The 18,138-nt window shown below is 28.5% G+C and overlaps 1 protein-coding gene across 10 annotated transcripts in view; it reads left to right on the top strand.

Moving 5' to 3' along the window:
- The first annotated feature begins 417 nt into the window (after positions 1 to 417).
- The window catches only part of ema (C-type lectin domain containing ema), a 60,882-nt gene continuing 43,161 nt past the window's right edge, over positions 418 to 18,138 (top strand). For 4 of the 10 annotated variants that reach the window (XM_076456079.1, XM_076456077.1, XM_076456075.1 and 1 more), the window contains exons 1-6: positions 418 to 625; positions 4,583 to 4,711; positions 6,630 to 6,763; positions 7,460 to 7,570; positions 9,939 to 10,006; positions 12,829 to 12,909. In XM_076456079.1, coding sequence (XP_076312194.1) covers positions 552 to 625; positions 4,583 to 4,711; positions 6,630 to 6,763; positions 7,460 to 7,570; positions 9,939 to 10,006; positions 12,829 to 12,909 — 597 coding nt within the window. In that variant the 5' untranslated portion in view covers positions 418 to 551. Of the gene's footprint in view, positions 626 to 4,582; positions 4,712 to 6,629; positions 6,764 to 7,459; positions 7,571 to 9,938; positions 10,007 to 12,828; positions 12,910 to 18,138 lie in introns of those variants that run through there. The other 6 variants (XM_076456078.1, XM_076456076.1, XM_076456082.1 and 3 more) reach the window with 4 other exon arrangements.

The following is an 18,138-nucleotide window of genomic DNA, read 5'->3' as shown; positions in this document are numbered from 1 at the left end:
CCTCTCAAGTATTCAAAGACTTAAATCCCAATTACATGAACTGAGCGAATCCTCTCAGATCTCAGTAAAGAAAAAGAGCAAATTACTGAGGAAGAATAGGTCTGGATTAAACTTGGTCCTTCCAGGTCGCGCACAAAGACGAAACAGTAACAAACACCAGACTTAATTGTTGTAGTGCTCATCTGGTAGGTCAGTGGCAAGTTTAAAGATTTAGAACGTTAAAATTCAAGTTTCAATTCCCTGCGGTGAACAGAGCGCTGATAGTCCATTTTATAACTTTGCGCTAAGAAACAACAAGAACAAATCTCTGCAGTGCAAGAATATAGGCCATACGTATCTAAAGAAGACAGAAGTGTTTAAATTGTCATGCGCTAAAGCACCTCACAGTGACAACCAATAATATTAAAGATTTTATATCGTCACACTGTGAAGGAGTGCAGTAATGGCGATGAACGAACGAGTTTGTAATTTAAACGCTTGTATCTTGTAATATTTCGTAATTCTGTTAAATTTTGAAGCCTTCTTCTTAGCATGATCAGAATGTGAAAACAATGTTTAAGGGAAAAGGATGGTTTTCAGGCGGTTTGTGGAAACCCAAAAATCCACATTCTCTAGAACAATTGAAGTGAGTTAAAATTTTCAGTGAAATTAAAACTTAAACTAGAAAAGGAGCTATGATATTTAACCTTAATGAAGTTATTTTATGCTACTGATACTTTCATACACTTACAATTATAGTGATTAATATTGATAATATTGGTGTGGTGATTTTAAAGCTGTTAGTACTACTAACTTATTCTATACTACAAGTACTATACACTACAGCATTAGGCTTATTAAAAGTTAAAACAGATTTAGGTATTACTCTTAACTTGTTAAGTGTAGCATATTATTGCTATATTAGGTGTCTGTATTATTATAGAAGAAAATAATACCAATTTTGGGATTACAGTGTGTTTTTCAAATTATTACTAATAGTGATATTGAACTAGGGTCAGTAAGGAATAGGGAAATTATGTGACATTGTCAATGACTACAAACATTAATTATCACTATTGCTCAGACATTTTTAAACATAATTGTTAGTTGAGTCATTACTGTTTGCATGTGATGAACCACTTGAACTTCACTATTTGATTGTTCTGTGGTATAATGTATGGTATACCCTATCATGGTGTTAATAAATAAATTGTGTATTACACGTGTTGCATTAATTAAATTTGAGTCACTGAAATAGAATACAGTCATAAACTTGTATTAAGTGTGATAGGAAAAATAATCTAAACTTATTGTGATATCTAAATACAGCAAAAAATGGTGGAAAGAATTTTTTTATTTAAGGGTATGATAAATAAAAAGTTATTCTATGTGTAATATACTGAAACAATGAAAGTATTAATGGTACATTAAATGTATTTTGGGCACACACACACATATATATATATGTATAGACTCCCTTTGTAACTTGTATGATGTGAATGTTAGGTTCTTGATTTAGTTTTTGTAAGAAAAAAAAGGTAATCTAATAACTGGACTTGTACATTCATATCTAGATAAGTATTTAGCAATCCTGACAGTGCAATCCTGAACATTATATATAGTAAGGAAAAGGTTTAATATTACTGTGTCACATTTTGTCAAATCTGAAAAATTTGTGACAAGACATCTAATGATGTTGTAAAAGTTTGCATACAATTGTTATAAGTTTAGATACATGCAAGATCTTTGAAAGAAACTAAATAGCTGAAGCAGAAGTAATCATACTTTACCCAGTTATTGCAGCAATATTGTTTATTCCTTGCTCAGAATTTTATTTTAAATTGTTACAGTATTATGGTTTTTGTATTGTAATTTCAAAGCCATTAAAACAGAGTATTTATGATTTTATCATGAAATCATTTATTATGTAATATAATATTTATTCCTGTTTCACTAACACTCAAAAATTGATTGTGATGTTTTTGGGTTTGCTTTCCTTTGTTAAGTAATTTATTAACCTTGACCTGTGTACATGTAGTGCAAATGTATTTAGATTACATTTTGAGCCTTCTCTGACATTCACTGCTTTGATTTTGTGGGATGACAGAAATAAGAATCTTTACTTTCAAGAAATCCTTGATTTCTTCCTCTTAAATTTTCTTAACTTTATTTTTTCTAGATAATGAGACCAAAACTGTATACGTGTTCCAAGTGAGGCCTTACTAGTGACTTTAAATAGATAATCACTTAATTTTATTTGTAATTAATACATCTATAAATACTTCCTAAAATCCTGGTAGCTTTACTACTAATAACAGAGCACTGCTGCAGTGTCCACCACTAAGCCTAACATTTTCTTCAGTCATATTACTGAGTTACTTCTCACTGATTAAATATGTATATATAATTTAAATTTAAAATATAATTTAAAATAATGAATATATATATTCATATATAATTCAAACATGCATTACCTTATGATTAATGTAATTAAAGGTCATTTGTCAAATATTTGTCTATTTTCTCAGTTGATCCAAATTATTTTAAGTACTTTAAAATTGTCCATTCAGCAAACTTTACAAATTTGTTAGTTACTTCCCTATCAGTATCATTATTGTATAAGAAAGAGTGAAGTCCAACTACTGAACTCTGAAATAATTCATTAGTAACAAGGATCCAGTGTAACTGGACTTCATTAACAACCACCTTTTGTTCACTCCTATTCAGGTTCTGTACCATCCAATTAAATAGTTAATCCCCAGTTCCTACTGATGAGGTTTTCTTGGGTAAACTTTTATGTGACACCTAATCAAAAGCTTTTAACAATGTAAACAAACCAAAGTCAACACCATTTTCTTTATCCAGAAAATAAATAAGTTCTATAAAAATCATGACAGATAATTAGAGCAAGATATTGCTTTGGTGAAACCATGATAGCTTTTATTTATTTAACTAAATTATGTAATGGTTCTTTTATATCAGGTGCTTTAGAATTTTTCACACTGAGGAAGTAATTGTCACTGGAATATAATTTTAAGAGCAACTGTTATTACTACTTTTAAAAATTATAGTAATATAATCAATTTTCCAGTTAACTCACTTGCTATTGACCTATAGTCTTTGGACTTAGAGTGTTAAAAATCAGGTTTTAATACACATGGTGGGCAGAGCATAGATAGCCCATTGTATAGCTTTGTCCTTAATATAAAAACAAACTACCAAGATGTTATTGATAATTTGCATAATTTAAGTCATTTCCAATATTTTCCATAGAATGTTTCAAGATCGGGGATATTTCTAATAGGGTCATTCCATGCCAACTCACCTGGAAAAAAGAACTTTTTTCAGTTCATTTCATAGATTTTGTTGAAAACATTCAAGCAAAAACTTCATTTTGATTTATTCAGCCATGCAAAATCCTAAAGCTGCACTGCATGGCTGAATAAATCAAAATGAAGTTTTTGCTTGAATGTTTTCAAAGAAATGTATGACATGAACTGGGAAGTCCTAGGTGAGTTGGCATGGAATGATCCAATATCTCTTGTAAAACAGAAGAGAAACAATCATTTGAAATCATAACCATTACATAATCTTGAACAATAGATTTGTCATCATTATCATCATAGTTTAAAGACCCAACCCTAGTCCAACATTTTGTTTTACCCTTAACAGACTGAAACCAAATTTGCTATTAGTTTTAACATTATCATTCAGCTGTTTCTCATAAGTCCTTGGTGGAATTCTTATATAAATGTAGTTCTGCAAATCTAAACTATCTTTAAGTTTACACTTTTAAATATATGGTTTTTTAGCCCTTGATTTGTACATTGTCAATAAGCCAATTAGGTTTGATTTTTTAATATTATCCCTTTTTTCCTTTGTTTTTGAAACAAATTTATTTTTAATGAAAAGCAAACTTTTTAAAAAAATTCATAAATCTTTCTCACCTAGTATCTTTAATTTTTGTTCCAATTCACTATCAATAAATCTTTTCTCTTGGCCTCAAAACTGTCTTTCTGAAAATCGGGAACTAACATTTCATTTCTTTATATCTTAGGTTGGTAAAATATAAAACTCATTTATGCAATAATCACTCTTACCAAGATGTTTCTTCATCTGTTGCAATCAAATCTTCATTATTCATCTTTGATGGCAACTGCTGGTTCTTTCACAGCTTGGTATATAAAACCATTCTCTATCACTTAAAGAAATTTCATTATATGGCTGCATTAAACTTCAAGCAATGTGTTTTAAAGTCACTGTAATTATTTTATCAATGTCTTATTAGTATTGACCTTGGTCTCATCATGCAGTTTCTTGTATATTTAGAAATCTGCATATCTTTGGTTTTACTGAGCATTATCAGATGGAAAATTTTGAATGGAAGTATATAACATTTCAAAATGATCATATTAATGGTCTTCATAAAACAGCAATTTTACAATAATGTAATTAGTGTTTTTATTTTCTTATAACAAAGGCATTTTTATTAGGGATTAAACTATTACCATGCCCATTTTAAAATTATTTTGAAGATTAACATCAAAACATTAATTTCAGTTTATTTATTTTTTTACTTGAGCTTTAAATCTATTTTTTGCAGATACTTGTATCATCTGTTCTCAAAAAACCAGGTTGTAACTGAGCAAAATAAGTCTCTGCTTGTGGAAACACTAAGGTCTATTGCTGAAATATTGATATGGGGTGACCAAAATGACAGCACTGTTTTTGAGTAAGTAGTAAATTTACTAAGTACCTTGTTTTTATGATTTAATGCTTTAATTGTTGATAGTCTATACACTAACAAGCTGGTTTGTATTCAAATGAGAATTTTTTGAAAGTTTGGATAAACTGAATGATCTGTAATTTATTGGATTAAGAAATTGATATTCATAGTTTCAGTAAAGAAAAATTAAATTATAATTCACTTAGAGGGAAAATCATTCTCTAAACAGAACTTGGAAATTTAACTTTGGTGTGAGATATTCTTCATGATAAAACTTTTTGTAATCTGATTAAGAATACATTTATGAAGATATCCTTTTTATTAATATTTAGCTGATTTGTAAAGCCTAACTCATTCTTCCTCATAAAATTGGCTCACAATTAAACCTTTCACTTGTTTTTTAAATTTTGTGTTCACAATTAATAGATCAATTAAACAGAGGTAAGAAATACTAGGTGGTAGTTTAGTGACAGTGTCATTATCTTGATTGTCATATTCCAATTACTGTTACTAGAAATTACCAGATTTTACTCCTTGTAAGACACTCCATCGTGAAAGACACACTCTAATTTTGAAAAGATAATTCTAAGAAAAAAATATTTGACTTGGCAACCAACATCTTGATGCAGACTTTTTTTTTTCAACCTACTGATTAAATACAGTCAAGTACATCATGTTCTTTGCAGTATATCAACAATATTAGTTAAATTGAATGCTTTATGCTATTGAAAATACTTGTAATTGGTAAGTGATGAGATTACGATCTGTACGAGAGGCTGTTTTGAGTAGACCCAAAGCTAACCTCTTGCTAACCTATCACTTTTGTATTAAAAGATGTATGGGGATTTTTCAAGGTATTTTTAAAGAAAAAAGATCATTTTACAAGGTGTAAAATACAGTATGTTTTGATTCTGAATGCCTAAATTCCCAAACTGTTTTACTCTATTGATAAAAGCAAATGTAAACTAATCTTTATGTACATAATGTCTGATGGATACATAAGAACACATCAGGTTACATTTTAAAATTATAAAATATAAAACATATTTTAATGATTTTTTTTTTTCTTACTGTGTTTAGTTGCATGATTCTGTTTTATTTGATGCCTTTCATTTCTGGCTATACTGATTATGTATAGTTGGGGAACATGACCCTTTTTATTCTCTTATTTTGTGTCATTTATCTGCTGTGTGTATTCTGAAATCTTTAGGTTTACTTGTAGTTAGGTTTTTGTTTTCTCTTATTACTGAGCAACTTCCTTCGGGTAATTGGCTGCAGACAAGGAATGTGTAGTTTGGTTCAGGACATTAAGGGTTCAAGCACTTGAATGTTACCACTTAATAATTAAAATCACCTGCTATTGCAGTGGATCCTTACTCATGTTGTAGTGGTGTATAACTGAAGAGACTATTTTGAATGACTTCTGAATGCTAGTATGCAGTTATACACCAATTATGACTTTATAGGTTTGCTAACCTTTATTTTAATTTTTGCATGTTTTTTATTTGATTACATTTTAAGATGTATATAACTACAAGTGCTATAAGTAAATATTGTTACATTTCTTGCATGTAAAATAATTTCAAATTGTCCTTCCTTTAATATTGAAAGTTGAGCAATAAAAATATCAGAAAACATTTTCTTTAATTTTATAATTTTAAATATTTTGATCTGTGTATAAACTTTAACTACTAACAACATAATATCAATGTGTGTCAGTAATTTTGAAGATAGTAACAAAATGTTTGTCAATGTGTTATAATAAAATAAGAAACTATTTAACTTCATTATGTTAATAATCTTTTATTGATGAAGATTTTGTATTATTAAAAGGGTATTTTTTTATTTTTGTATATAGCTATGCTTGTTATAGTTATTTGTATGATATTAGAATTTATGTGTAATATAAGTGTTTGTGTTTCAGTTTTTTTTTGGAAAAGAACATGTTGTCTTTTTTCTTACAAATCATGAAACAAAAATGTGGACGCTATGTATGTATACAGCTACTTCAGACCCTCAATATTTTGTTTGAAAATATCAGGAATGAAACTTCACTGTGTAAGTTGAAATGTTTGTTAAAATTACTAAACTCTTTTATATATCGTAACTTCTCTGTTTTTTTTTTTTTTCATTGTGCTAACTTAGCTTCATAATTTTTACCACCTTCTATTCTGCACAAGACTTTTGTCTAGATTAACTAGCTTTTTTCTCCTACTACTGTTCAGAAGTTTTCCACATGATATAGCTGGGTTTTAGCATGCAAATAAGCATGTGACACACCCTTCTAGTACATCTGTCTTCCTCCATGCTGCAGAGCCCAATATTCACATCTTAGTTTGACATGACTATCTGTCATCTTGCTCGACGTTTTTTTTTTAATTTGGTGTACAATGTTCTTAAACTCAAAGGTTTTGAGACTTCAACAATTTCTTAACTAACTTTTCTGGATTTGAACTTTTTTTTCCCAATTTTTTTTTTTTTTGCTTGCATTTGAAAACAACTTGATTTTTTTTCATATTCTTCAGGTGAATTTAATTTTGAATAATTTCTATGAATGATTTATTATGAATTCACAGTTCATAATATGTTAATCCTACAGCTTTAGACACAATTAGTAACCAATAACCCAACCCACTGACTTCCAGGTTGGATGTTATCAGCTGAGGATATTTGCAGCCCATGTGTGAAGTGAAACATCTTTTTTCATGTGGGCCAAGAGGTATCTTGACCACTAACCATTTCTTCTTCTTTCAGGGGAGCCAGATTGGAATTATGAGGATTTGGACAGTATTTTCCCTCCCCCTTCCTTTGCTGTACAGTCTTGTACTCAGACCATGAACACTCAATTAATTCTTCTCCAAGTTGGTAATTAGTTTTACATTGTTCTTTTTTTAGTCTCTGTCTTTCATGTATTATGACACATCATCCCCTTTCCTTTTAATAGAAGCACCTGCTGCTGAATATTTTGTCCATCCTTCCTCACCTGTATTGTAGGGATTCCTTAGATAGATATGTTTTCTTAATTCATGTGCATTCCTCCTACCCCTTTATGTTATTTATGTATAAGCCTTCTTTTTACAACAAATAATTTTTGAGGGTCTTTCTAACTTTTTTGGAGTTAAGAGTGGAATCTGCCTCTTGCTTGTTGATATACTTCTTTCATTTACAACTTTCCTTTGTTCCTGTTCCCATTTCATTGCTACCTCTTTCATAACCCTTACCTCTTCCTTCCTTCATGAAATACTATTGTTCCCCACCTTCCTACATGCCACCAACAGTATAGGTGAATGTCATGTTGAATTGGGTCCAGTAGAGATCAGATTGCTGCTTTTTGTAAATATTTGGGAGTCATTTACTACTGATATTTGAGGTCTTCAGGACTTATCAGTGACACTCCATTTATTTCCCTTCACTTCCTTTGCTGTCCTTTTTTATTGTTCCTTTCCAACTCCGAAGATCCTCTGTACAGCCAGCATCTTTCTGAGGAGGTCCAAGATCATCTACTCAAGGACATTACAGAATTAGTGGTTCCTGCTCTTTACAGTTTTTATTTCTGTCTTTATGTAGTTTCCAAGAAGACTGACAATTGGTATCCTAATTTCAATCTCTCCTATGTAAATCACTGTTTTGAAGTTCCTCTGTTCACCATGGAATCTTTTCTGTCTCTTCGTTGGAATTTTTCTTCAGGTCAGTGGTTAACAGAGTTTTATATTCAGATTTCCCCAACATTCTGTCACTATCTTTGCTTTGTCCACAGGTCCTCTGCATATATTGAATATCAGTTTCATGTTATCACTTGCCCCCTCTACATATTTTGTCAGGTAATCAAAGCCTTTACCCAACTTCTTCATTCAGATGAGCTTCATTTTCGTCATTACATAAATGACTGGCTACTCTTACTCTTTTGTTTTTGACATCTTACATCAATATGTGGTTTCTTCTCAAGTTAGCTACATGGGTAAGTAGGCTGATCAAGGTGAATACTAAGCTTGCTCTATTTTTGTTTCCTGTTCCTCATCCTTTGACTTTAGTGACAGATGCCACCTGTCAGGATTGAACAGATTTCTACATTATGCCTATACCTCACCTATTCGTCTTCTTCATAGGGTATTTTTCATTATCTAAACCACTCCATGTTCAGTTCTTCTAGCATCTCCATTCTGATCAGCTCAACCTTGGTTACCTCTGTTTTTTCCTCTTCATCTGTCATTACTATTACCTTTTCCTTTCTTTCATTTTTTATTCTCTGTCAACCTCATCTGGCAGTGCTTCATCCTTCAATTTCCACCCTTTGACTTCATGCAGGGCTTTTGTCCAGTCCATTCCATGATATTATGGACTTTCCAATTGGGTAGCATCACTTCTTTTCATTCTGTCTTTATCCTTGTACAAACATAAGTGGCATATTTGTTGATCTGTTCATTGGGAACTTATTCCTTCTGCCATCCCTCTGCAGCTGTTTTTTTTTTTTTTTTTTTTTGCATGACCTTGAAGTGAAAATTGGGATCTACTGCATAGAAAGTTGGCTGCACTATGAAGGGGTGTCACACTCTTATTGGTGGAGGGTTGTTGCATGTGGATAAGCAGCTACAATACAGCTATACCATGTCGAAATTGTGAATAGAAAGGCGAGTGGAAAGAAAACATTTTGCATGTGTAGAGTACAGTACAAATTGAAGAAAGCTGTTTTGTGAAATGAGGTGTGTATCTATCAGAAATATATTTTCAAGTTAGGAAATTATTAACTTTTGCCATTGATAACTATAGCTTCTGTACTCTTGTGTAGCTGTTTACTTTGTTTTGTGTGTGTGTATTTTATTGATGGTTTTCTATATTAAATATTTACAACAAACATCACCATTCAGTTAATTCTCAACTTTTAAGAATTTCATTTATATTTATCAGACAAATTTCTCAAAATTTATATCATATGAGTTTTCTTCTATTAAAGATTTGAGGAAATACGTGCTAAGAATAGATAGGTATTAATGGTAAAAACCCTTTTGACAATAAGGGAATAAAAGGTCACTTAAGTTGTCAACAAAAGTTTCATGCATATTTATATTCAACCTATATATACCTAGTAGGAATAGTAACTAACTTTTGGCTTTAAATGATGAATTTCTGTATGTGTTTGGACAAATCATCATAGAAATATTTGCATTAAATGTCAGAAACCTAATTTTAATACTTTTAGTAATGATATTTAAATTCATTTTCTTTTGTACCACAGATTACCTGCTATCTAATAACCATGTCAACTCTATAATAGTTCATAAGTTTGATTTTTCTGACGAAGAGGTAAGTGCTTAATATGTGCATTAATTATAATAGTTTTTTTTCTCAACATTGAAGTATTCAAATGAACTGCATTTTAACTGTTTTTATTTTTCGTAAAATTAATTAAAATTAATTTTAATTTGATAATAACATGGACCTATTTTCAGAGCCATTAAAAATATAGAATTACGTTGATTTTATTGATTGACAAGGATGTAGAATGAAATTTGTTGCTTGTGGTTTTTGTTATTGAATTGGCAAATACAGTGTTTCCTTACTAAAACTTTGGTTCTGTGGAACAGTGTGGACCCATCTCATAAAGAAAACACTGTACAAAAATTTCATTATCTATGTAAAATATTTATGAACAGTCATGATAATAAACTCTAAAAACACTAAATGGAGTGTGTACTTGGTTTTCAGATATGTGATTTAGTATCTACTACATAAAACTGGTGTAAATATTTAAACATTTGCTTTCCTTTGATTCCCTGTTTACACACACACAAGCACTACCAGTTGCTTCTCAAAAACAAAAAAAAAGCACATTGAGGAATTGCATTTTTCATGTCAGCTGACGTCATAAGTAAACCGAATGATATTAATAGTGGGAGTTTCAGATGGTATCCCTTTCAGAACAGAAATATGAACTTGATACAATATTCACTGAGTTTCAGCAACATAAACATGTTTAAAATTTCTTCCTCTGAAATAACTTTTGACTAAACAGCAACAAATTATAATTCATTAAATATAAAACTATCACCTAAGATTACCTTATTCCTCTGTTTGGCTGCCTTGTGTTTAGTTATATGGTAGAAAAGAAGTTAATGAATTAAAAAAAGATTGGATAGCTTAGTGTAAATCTGCAATGTTATCATGTTCATGATTTATGTTCATATTTATAATGCTTTAATTAAAAAAATAATAATTGAAAAAAATGAGAAATTGTATTAAAATAATTACACTCCCACTTAAAAGTATATATTTAAATTATAAACACTATCACTAAAGAACTATTATGGTTGTGTATGTTATCTTGAACTTTGTTCAAAGTGTTATTTAATATTAAATGAAAAATATATGTTTGGTCATGTATATGAGATATGGAAAATTCTATAATTTTGTTTAGAAGACATGAAATTTAAAATTTGAAAATTATAGGAACACTGAAGTTAATAATGAAATTTAAAAATTGTACTAGTTGAAGTGCATGCTATATGAGTTTTAGTGCAAATGTGTAACTTACAATGTTATTGTTTTGCATTAAATATTAAACATTAAGTCCTGTTTTAAACCAGACCAAACAAGGTGAAATGTATAAACATCTAAAAATTTAACAAAATTACTTAAACAGATACAACAGCATCTCATATTTGTTTATGGTAGAAAGAATTTAGATATCTAATATAAATACTACACTGTTATGAAATGCAAATTAAGTTTAATATAAGTTTAAAACCATAATGAGCAGTTGTCCAAAATGTTGTAGACAATAAAGATTTGGTTTAATTCTAGTTTAGGTTATTCTCATCAAAATTACACTAAAAATAACTTTCCTTATAATTATCCATGTGCAATATCTTGCCTTTATTTTAATTAAAAGCTATCTGCCATTTATTCCATCGATTTGCCAGATAATCTAAATCCTTTTGTAAGGTTGCAGCATCCTTCTTACATCTGGTAAAATCCAAGATCTTAATATCACCAGCAAATTTAAACACTTTTATAATTTCTTCATGTATATAAAATAAAAAATGACCAAAGACACTTATACTGAACCCTGAAATACCCACTTTCTTCCATCCAACCACTTTTCGATCCTATAGACCAACTTATCTACCACACCGATGGATTAATTTTTAATAGTCCATTTATGTTGCATTTTGTCAAATGCTTTCTGAAAATCCAGATACACCAAATCCACTCCCATAACCTCATGTACATAAGTAATAACCTCTTGAAACTGTTAGAAGATTAACAAGGCAAGAAGTTTTCACTAGTCAAACTATGTTGACTATCAACCAAAATTATTAATGTTGTTTCATTACTTTGCAAAACATCTTTTATCAGACTTTTAAAAAAACTTCTTTTCACCTCATATAAAACTACTAGACATATAATTACTAGCACAAAATTTATTACCACCCTTGCAAAGAGGGGGTAACATCTAGTATTCTGCATATCCCACTATTCATGGACTTACAAAAATGGTTGCAGTTCCTCACATATCTAATTCTTGCCAATCTTCAAAACCCTTGAGGAAATATTATCTGTCCCAAGAGCCTCATTGTTCTTCAAAATAATCTGTTCTTTTGTTGGTTTTTAACAACTTCAGAATTAATAATATAATTTTTTTTTCATCTAGGAACTGTTTAGAATGTGGATGCCCCTTAAACATTTTACTATAAAAAGCAATTACTTTTGTATATTAAATGATTCATGTAACATTTTTAAGCTCAGTATAATTTTATTACTATTGTACTTTTGTATGTTTGTTATGTTTAGATAGAGTATGTAGTTGAATTAAGTTTTGAGCATGAGAAACAATTAAAAACTTTTTATTTTACCTTCACAGTTATTTATTGTAAAAATAATTTATTAGGAAATAATTTTCTAAATTGTTTGAACATATATGTGAAAAGGTGGTTTGTATAGATGTAATCCAGTATATGATATAAGTTTCAATATAAAGGAATATGCTAGAAACCATCTATATTTTGTTTACCCAAGTTTCAAACAAACAAAAATAGATCTTTCATCTTATCCAAACTGTTTTTGTTGTATTTTGCTACTTCATTGTTTAGGCTCATTTTAATGACTTTTTTTTGTGTATTTACCAGGTAATGGCATACTATATATCCTTTCTAAAAACCTTGTCTTTAAAGTTGAACCCCCACACTGTGAATTTTTTTTACAATGAGGTAAGATTTTAAATCCTGTTTGTCAATGATATTTTTCAATAAGATATATGTTTTCCTTTATTTATGAATATATACTTTAGGGAAAATCATGTTTCTGAATAGACATACTAGATATTTTCACTTAGTGCTTTGGAACTTCTGTATTATCATTTTATTTTGCTTAAGCTTAAACTTTAAATGCATGATTCACTGTGTAATGATAAAAGAAAAATTCAAAATGGGTTTTATTATTGGTTGGGTTTAATTAACATTTCTTTAATTTTTTTGTGATTCAGCTGTCGATTCAACATGTGCATGTTTTATCTTTTTATGTAATATACTATATATTCTAAAGTTATTTAATAAAACAAGTTAATTCATATGAGCAGAACATTTTTATTCCTATATGCTATATTTATGTTTTAATGTCTGTTTTGATTAACCATATTGGTATGAGTTGTAGGTTAAAGGCCATGTCATCATATTTATTAACATGCATTCAAAATTTTGTTGAAGTACTGTTTTATGAATTTATGTCTATAAATGTGATATCAAGTTGTACATTATAATTCAGATTTTGGTGTTTATATATCAGTTAATTTCTTAAGTTAGAAATAAGTATTTAAAGAGCATACCTAAATATCAGTTTTTCTCTGTGTGGTATGTTGAATGCAGCACTAGCTCAAATTAGATGTTTGTGACATCCAAATATAAAGTCTATTGTTTCCTAAATCTTATGAATGACATGATTAACCAGTCAAAAGCTCAGTGTCCCACAAGTGTTTCTTTCAGCTTATTTCAAATATAACAGTGGTGTCTCTTTTGAGACAAACCTTCATGCTGCTAAGTGGAATCTTTGTTTTTCATATTTGTTTTTATCCAAATTCAGTTCAGTTATTAAACTTGATAAATTATAATGGAATTCTTTAGTATTGGTATGGTAATTCTTGATTTTTTTTGTTTCTTAAAATGTATGTATAAAACCTAAAAAACATTTTGTTCAACAGCCTCTATGTGCTAAATTTCTTAAAGCTTAGCAATCTCTGACAAGAAGCAACTGAACACAAAGGTTGTTATTAGGAGAGATAATTGTATTTATTTTTTTATTTACTGTTTTGCATTTTAAGAAAAATTTAATAATGTATGTATACATATGTATTGTATTATAACTGGAACATGACAGTATTTTACAAAATATTGGTCCACTAAAACACAGCCAAGAGAAGTCACTTTATATAAGTCTGTTTTATACTCTTGGATACAGTAACTTGAGTGCATGTGTGCCATGTCATTGTAATTTCTAACAAGTTAACCAACAATGGCTGAAAGGTCAATATAATAAAAATAACAAATATAAATATATAATGTTACGACATTTTAACTATTTAAATTAAACATTTGTCTTTTTAAGTTATAAATTCTGTTATTTTAGAAAGAAAAAAAATTTATATTTACTTCCTAATTTATAGTGGTTAAGAGATCAGCCATATATATTGAACACATACACAACTGATTCATTTGTTAAAATATAAAGTTCTATCTTAAAAAAACATGTAATTATCTTGATGTTACAATGATTTCAGATGTGAAATTTTAATGTTTTTTGATGCATAGTCACTATTTCAAAAGAAAACCTTTTATGAGAAAGTCTTGAATTAAAATATCTTAATATGTAATTTAAAAACCTGATATTTTGTGCACAAAAGCCTTGTAATATTTACCAGTAATCTACAAACTTTTGTGAACATGTACATTACCAAAATTCAATATAATTATTCTTACCGATACTTTTGTGGTTTTGAGCTAGGTGAATTACACCCAACTTGTAATGAAAGTTGTTGTTGTTTTTTTTCTATTACACTTAAAAGATAATTAAATGTTCCTAATGATCTTATTTAATCTTGGATGAAAAATCAGTCTATTTTGCTAGATTTATATGCATTTACTTATCAACTAATAATCACTTTTAGAAAATAAAAATAAGGTTTAATTTTTACTTACCTAAAGATATTTTCAGATTAACCCTTTCATTATGGGTTGGGTGGAATCTATCCAGTTCATAACCATAAATGTATCCACGAATGTAACTATACTATGATTTTTGATAATGTTTGCATATGTTTACAAATTTTTGCAGGTTAGTGGTAAACATTACATACACAAAATATCAGATTTTTAAATTAAATATTAAAATATTATAATTAAAAATTTATTTTTTCTTTCAGTATGCTGACTAGGCAACATGCAGAGTAATTTTAATTTTAAGATTAAAAATACTTTTATGTATTTTAAAATTTCACATCTAAAACTTTATAACCTCCAGATTATTACCAAATGTTTTTTAAGGAAAACTTTCTATTATTGTTATTTTCACTATCAAATTGGAATCTGTGGACGTGTTCAGTAGATTTGACTGATGATGTAACCACCATAAAAATTAGGAAGTAAATATAAATTATGCTTTCTTCATACTAGAATGACACAAATTATAATGGGAAACACAAATGTTTAATGTAAATAGCTTAAATATCATAACATTGTACATTTATATATATATATATATATATATTTATTATTTTTATTGACCTTTCAGCCATTGCTGGCTAAGATAGAAAGTAAAATGATGTAACATGTGCAATCATGTTACTATATTTAAGAGTATAAAACAGATCAGTGGACTAGTATTTTGTAAAAAAAAAGCACATTTTAGTTATAATACATTATATATATATATATATATATATATATTATTACTATTTACAAGTAGGATTTTAAACTTATTTTTCTTAAAACATAGAACAATAACTACAGAAGTAAACATCTCTTCTAATTATGACCTTTGTATTTTGTTACTCCTTCTTTTAAGTTGTTAAGCTTGAAGAAATTTTACATGTGGAGGATGCAAAACAAAATTATTTTTTAGTTTTCATGTATTCATTTGAATAACCAAAAAATAATAAATTACTATATCGATAGTGTAGATATCAATTATAATTTATCAAGTTTAGTAATGAAGCTTTATTTAGTTTTAAAATAAGGGAAATTTCAAACAGGCTAAAGACTCAACTTACCAATATGAAGGTTTGTCTTGAATGAAATAAATGACATCATTATATTTGAATATGGCTGGGAAGAACCACTTTTGGACATTCTGAGCTTTCAATTGGTTATTTACAAGTCATATATAAAAATAAGTGTATATAAAGGACTGTTTCTAAAAATCAAAGGAGGTGAGTTGTTTCCACTATGTTTTATTTAGTACATAAGCAATGTCTTATCATATAGGAAAGATAATACATTTTTATTTTATATTATTGTTTTTTAAATATTGGTAATTTGAGTTCTTAATTTGTACAGAAGTATAGACTGGTTTAAAAACTAGTGCTGCATTCATTATACCTTGTAACACACAAAAGCAATGTTTATGTATGTTTTTCAATATTTACTTTCAAATGAAGAAATTAAATAATTTATAATATGAAATTTTAAATTACAATCTACAGTTTGTTACCAAACTTAGCGACATAAATTCATAGAATAGTAGTTGAATAAAATTTTGAATGCAAGTTGACAAGTGTAATGACTTGGCATTTTATTTGTGACATGTCATGATAGGGTTAAGAATTTATTTTTTAATAAAGGATATATAATTTTCCTTTTTCACCCATGGAATTATTTGATATACAGTGAAGATTTCCTAATGACTTCAAACAAACAACGTATATTTGCCTGTACTATTTCCACATTTTTACATAAATATAAAACATTTTTCAAATAACTTTTTCTAATTTTGCTAAATCTACCAACAATTTTTTTTACCAAAACTTACTTTTAAATATTATAAATTCTCCATTTTTGTTATTTCTGTATGTAAAAGTGTTTTCATAGGCACTTGGTTATTAGTATTTTTTCACCTTCTATTCATAAACAGATTCTTTTAAGCAAACAATATCATAAAAGTAATTTTATTTAATTACAGTTTTTCATCTTTACAACTGCTGTTAGACATCCAGGTTTAATAGGTATAAATTTGAAGAGGAATTTCATGCTGTTTGCATATTACTTTTTTTTAGTACAAAACTGTGAAATTATTATTATCATACATGTATGATATTGATCAAAACAGTCATGTAATTATCAGTCTTTAATCTGAAATGTGATTGGTCATTCAGCCTAAGCTGATTGCTTGGTAGGTGTGGTTTCATATTTTTGCTAATAATAACACATTTCACAAGATTGGTACCTGTGATTTATGCTTAAAACATAGAGTTGATAAAGTACGTAGAGTTGTACACATTCAAAGTTTTTATAGATTTGATACTACTAACTTAATACAGTGTGTATATCTTGACAAAATTAGGCAGTCTTTCAATAAACATTATAAATTTTTGTCATTCAAGAAAAATTGGTTTTTAGTGAAGTACTTTTAATAACCTAAAGAAAAAATTTGTCCATGAATATTTAGAATAGTTGTTTTGAATAATCCATGTGCAAAGTGATTTTCATATTAAGATTAAAAGCACTCATCCTCATCTAAGAATTTTGAAATTTCACTTGTGTGATATCTAAAGCTTCTTAAATAGATGTTAAATGTTTGTTTTCAGTAAAACTTTATCATTTGTTTATTTTCTATACCCCAACTGTATACAATGTTAGTCAGTTTGACTGATCTCTTGACATCCCCTCAAAAAAATCAATATAAATGTAAATCAATTTCTTTCTTTTCTTTAAAATGGTTTTAAATGTAACATGAAACTTCATTCATCTATCTAAAGTAGCATAAACTTTCTTAACACGAGCTAAGTTAATTTGACTAACCACATGACCTCTTTATACTCATTTAAAGTCATTATAGCTTCAATACTTCTAACTTTCAGTGTAGCGTGTATATCTTCATAAAGTTCAACATTTTTTTAGTTTATATTGTAAGTCATGTAAAAAAAATCATATTTTTTTAATGGATTATACATTATACATCTACTTATAATGGAATTTATTGCTCTCTTGATTGCTTTTTGAACCATGTCTAACTACTATCAGTGCCACTGTAAGTTCTAAATTACTTGGAACACATACTGTTTGCTTTTATGCCTTATGAAACATTTATTTATTTTATCTAATCTAATCTTAACTAACCTAAAAATCTCTATATTTTTACATTTTAGTTACTTTTATAATAATAAGTGAAGAATAAATAAGAAAAACAAGAAATAATGTACTTACCTAATCTTCCTTTTTCTTGCTGTCAGT

The sequence above is a fragment of the Tachypleus tridentatus genome, chromosome 9, assembly GCF_004210375.1.
Source record: "Tachypleus tridentatus isolate NWPU-2018 chromosome 9, ASM421037v1, whole genome shotgun sequence".
In the NCBI taxonomy this organism is placed as follows: Eukaryota; Metazoa; Arthropoda; class Merostomata; order Xiphosura; family Limulidae; genus Tachypleus; species Tachypleus tridentatus.
This window is presented reverse-complemented; position numbering and strand designations above follow the sequence as displayed.